General features: G+C 33.8%; 1 protein-coding gene across 1 annotated transcript in view; it reads left to right on the forward strand.

Annotated features, from left to right (window-relative positions):
• The first annotated feature begins 305 nt into the window (after positions 1–305).
• The window catches only part of LOC132056786 (twinkle homolog protein, chloroplastic/mitochondrial), a 32,331-nt gene continuing 28,955 nt past the window's right edge, over positions 306–3,681 (forward strand). The window contains 6 exon segments of the mRNA XM_059449135.1: positions 306–628; positions 1,010–1,152; positions 2,292–2,347; positions 2,439–2,496; positions 2,591–2,765; positions 3,237–3,251. Coding sequence (XP_059305118.1) covers positions 400–628; positions 1,010–1,152; positions 2,292–2,347; positions 2,439–2,496; positions 2,591–2,765; positions 3,237–3,251 — 676 coding nt within the window. The 5' untranslated portion in view covers positions 306–399.

Genomic DNA, 3,681 nt, shown 5'->3' on the forward strand with positions numbered 1-3,681 from the left:
CATTTTAAATCTCAAAACTTCACCCAAATCAAGTTTTTCAAAAAATATTTGGGAATCTATGGCCAAACGCTCGGATGTTTTGTGGGACAAGAAACAGATTTTGCACCTGAAATCTCCGCTATAACATTATCGTTAACTTTAACTGATGTTTTGAGACTTGCCGTTAGTTTTAGGGGTACGGACTAAACATGTCCACTTTCCGCTTATATCAAGGGACTGCTTTTATCAACAGGCATACATCAAGGACCAAAATAGTCTATCCCCTATACATAAAGTACCAATAAGATAATATTGTCCTGGTAATTCACAAACTATAGAAACCCTTTCCTTAACCCCTAGCTTGGCCTTTGCAAGGGACACCATGACTGCAAATTATTATACTAGTGAAAATTAGTGAGGATGATTCTTCTTCTACCTTATCGGAGAATAGTAGTAAATAACTCTAACAACATAGTGATGGGCTCCAAATATTTTCTCCATAGGCCTTCCAATACTTTGCCAACAATACACAAGACAATTCCAGTTATTTTTCAAACCCAAAGACTCCTATTTTCGACATTTGCTTCAAAACCCAATATATCTACAAATAGAGGCCTCTCATACAGGCCCCAACGAATTCCTCCACCAGGTACGTTTTTTCCAATTTTATTCTATTTTTTTGTGGAGGGATTAATTTGTAAATCTCTCATACAGGCAAGTATGCTTTTATTAACTTTGCAATGTTATAGAATCTGTTATTTAGGAGCCATTTGCACAACAGTTTGAAATAAAAGAACACCTAATGTTAAAACAAGTTTGTGGAGAAAGAAATGTGTTTGGATATTTGTAGTTTGTTTCTGCATTGCTGGAACACGAAACCCTTTTCCATACAACCACTTCAAAAAAACTTACTTTTATATATATATATATATATATATTTTTTTTTTTTTTTGCAAAAAGCTTCCTGTATAAACTTAAACAAACACAAAGCCTTGTTTGTTATTGTAAATTATTTTTTAAATAATTTCAGTTTCTGGAGTAATGGTGGAAGACCCAACGGAGGAAATTGCGGAGTCAGAACACGTGATGGCACTGAAGCAGAAATTGAGCCAGATTGGAATAGATATTGGTTCTTGTGGACCAGGCCAATACTCCGGTTTGCTTTGTCCAATGGTGAGTGAGTTCCTAAGAGCTCTTTTGCTAGCCATTTTTTAAACAACATTTTGTATGTGTCTTTATTGTTTAACTAGAAATAAAGTAAGAGAATGTTACTTTGATCAGGGAACTGAGTTGGAAAATTGACCTACTAGAATTTGTCTTGCCCTGGTCTTCTGGGATGACAAAATATTGAAATCATATTAATTTATATCGTCGCACTCTTATGGTAAATAAGAACATTAAGAAATTGCCGAGTCAACATATCGTTTAGAAATGAAAAAAGAAGATGAACAAGGATCAATTTGGGGTCCAATTTATGCAAGTTTATAATGATTATACACATCATTAGTTAATTTTACTCATCTTTTGTTTAAGTAAAGCCAAATCGCGTTATTCACTTTAATTGTAGAGTTTCATAGAATTAATCAGGGAAACTCTACGGTATCTGATATCATTGTAGGATCTAACCAAAAACCTGTTAGATATATCCAGACAAGAAGATGAAGTGTTAAATAAACTTAGTCTTCATATCGGAAACTGCACCTTTAAAACTATATTTTCTATGACTATGTTGTTGATTGTAATTCAAGCTATGATGACTTGAATTTCTTACAGCAGGTTGACTTTGCAGAAAAAATTGAGATTTCAATGCATGCATGATCACCTTGTTGGAGTGACAAATTTTTCCTGATTTGATTTGGAACTGAAATAGAGTTAGGGAGGTGAATGGTTGGATGTAAAATTGTAAATTATAAATGCTTACAACCCTTTCAATGATTAAAAGTGAATGGAGCTATTGCATTCTTAAGTAGAATGATAAAAGAAATGAAGTTAAAAAAGGAAAAAAAGGAAAAACACTTACTGTACGAACTACGAAATAGAAGAAAAGAAAGTAATCATAGTTACAGATGCCAGTTTCAAAAAAAAAATAAATTTTCAGTTTCAAAAAAATCATAGTTACAGATGCTCCTTCTGGTAGTTGAATTTTTTCTTAGAAAATTTTGATTCATTTTTGATCAGGGCTGAGAAATAAATTAAACGTGGTACTATGGTTATATGAGTTTAAACTTTTACAAATTGTTTAGTATTATTGCATCTAGAAGGCGCTTAGAATGTCCTATATTGACATTTGGTGCAATGTTTTTGTTTTGTAGTGCAAAGGTGGGGACTCAAATGAAAAGAGCTTATCTCTCTTTATTACTCAGGATGGGTACCTAACTTCTTACTTTGCACCTCGTTTTTGAGGTATACTTTCTTTCCTCTCTAGCAATATATTGCTAAAGCATGTGAGTGATATATAGGCATGCAGCTACATGGACATGCTTTCGAGCTAAATGTGGATGGAGAGGTGGTACGCGGGTATAACATGGTTTCGATAAGCTCATTAATCCTTTTATGTAGCATTTACTTTGACAACTTTTAAATTTGTTTTGCCTTTTTTATGCACTTTCAGGCCTTTGCAGATGTGAGGACAGCTTATGCGGATATGAAAAAGATTGGAAAAGTGAATAAGAAGCACAGACAAATAACTGAGGAGAGTTTGGGGCTGGAACCTTTATGTGATGTGGTATGCTGATCTTTCTTTTTGCTGTTATTTACATTACCCGAAGTGAAATTGAATAATATTTGTATGTGCATGTAGTAGTTGTTTTCTTATGACCTGAGAGTCTGCATCATTTTAATAGCTGTTGGCCATGGGTTGTATTGAGATAAAGTTGTGGTCAATCTTTATTCTCGATTACTACAAGTCGTTTATTATTGATTCATGTATCCTACAAAACTTGGTTAGTCTCCAAGATGCTTGATTTTCCCTTCACCACGTTTTGAGTTGTGCATAGCTTTATTGAACGAAATATAGATAAAAAGCTTTTGAGTCTTTAACTCTTGTGAAGTGGTGACTCTCTTTGTTCTTCTTTTTCTCTTTCTTTATTTTCTACCTCTACTGCTCTCTTGCTTCCTCTCTGTTGCTGTTTGCTATTCCTCTTCATCTTTGCTAGCATTGCTGTTAACAGTGAATAATCCTACACTCGACCCTTCTTTTTTATGATGAATGTTTCATTTGAGACAGTACTAATGCCCTGATGCTATTCTCGGTCTAGCCCAACAGAAGTGTGCTACAGTGCACAGAGTTCATTCCACTGGATTTCTATTTCAATTTAGGGGTTTTCAAGATAAACAGAAAACCAAACTGAGTTGAAAGATTGAATCAAACCCACTTAAAAAACTGACATACGGTTAATTTGGTGCAGTTTGGTGTTAAACCTAAAAGACTGACATTAACCATACAAAGCTGAAACAAGACCGACCAAACTGACTATATGTATAAAAATTTGGGAAAAGGCACAAATATACCCCTCAACTTTGCGATTTAGAGCATATGTATCACTCGATAAAAAAATGGTGCATATATACTCCTGCCTTTTCACAAATGGCGCAAATATTCCCTTTTCTCTTGCCAAATTTTTTTAAAAATCATTTAGCTTGTTTTTTAGTTAAAAAATCACTTGGGTTTTAAAAAAAATTTAAATTACCGTTTTTTGTAGA

This window comes from Lycium ferocissimum, chromosome 5 (genome assembly GCF_029784015.1).
Source record: "Lycium ferocissimum isolate CSIRO_LF1 chromosome 5, AGI_CSIRO_Lferr_CH_V1, whole genome shotgun sequence".
NCBI lineage: Eukaryota > Viridiplantae > Streptophyta > Magnoliopsida > Solanales > Solanaceae > Lycium > Lycium ferocissimum.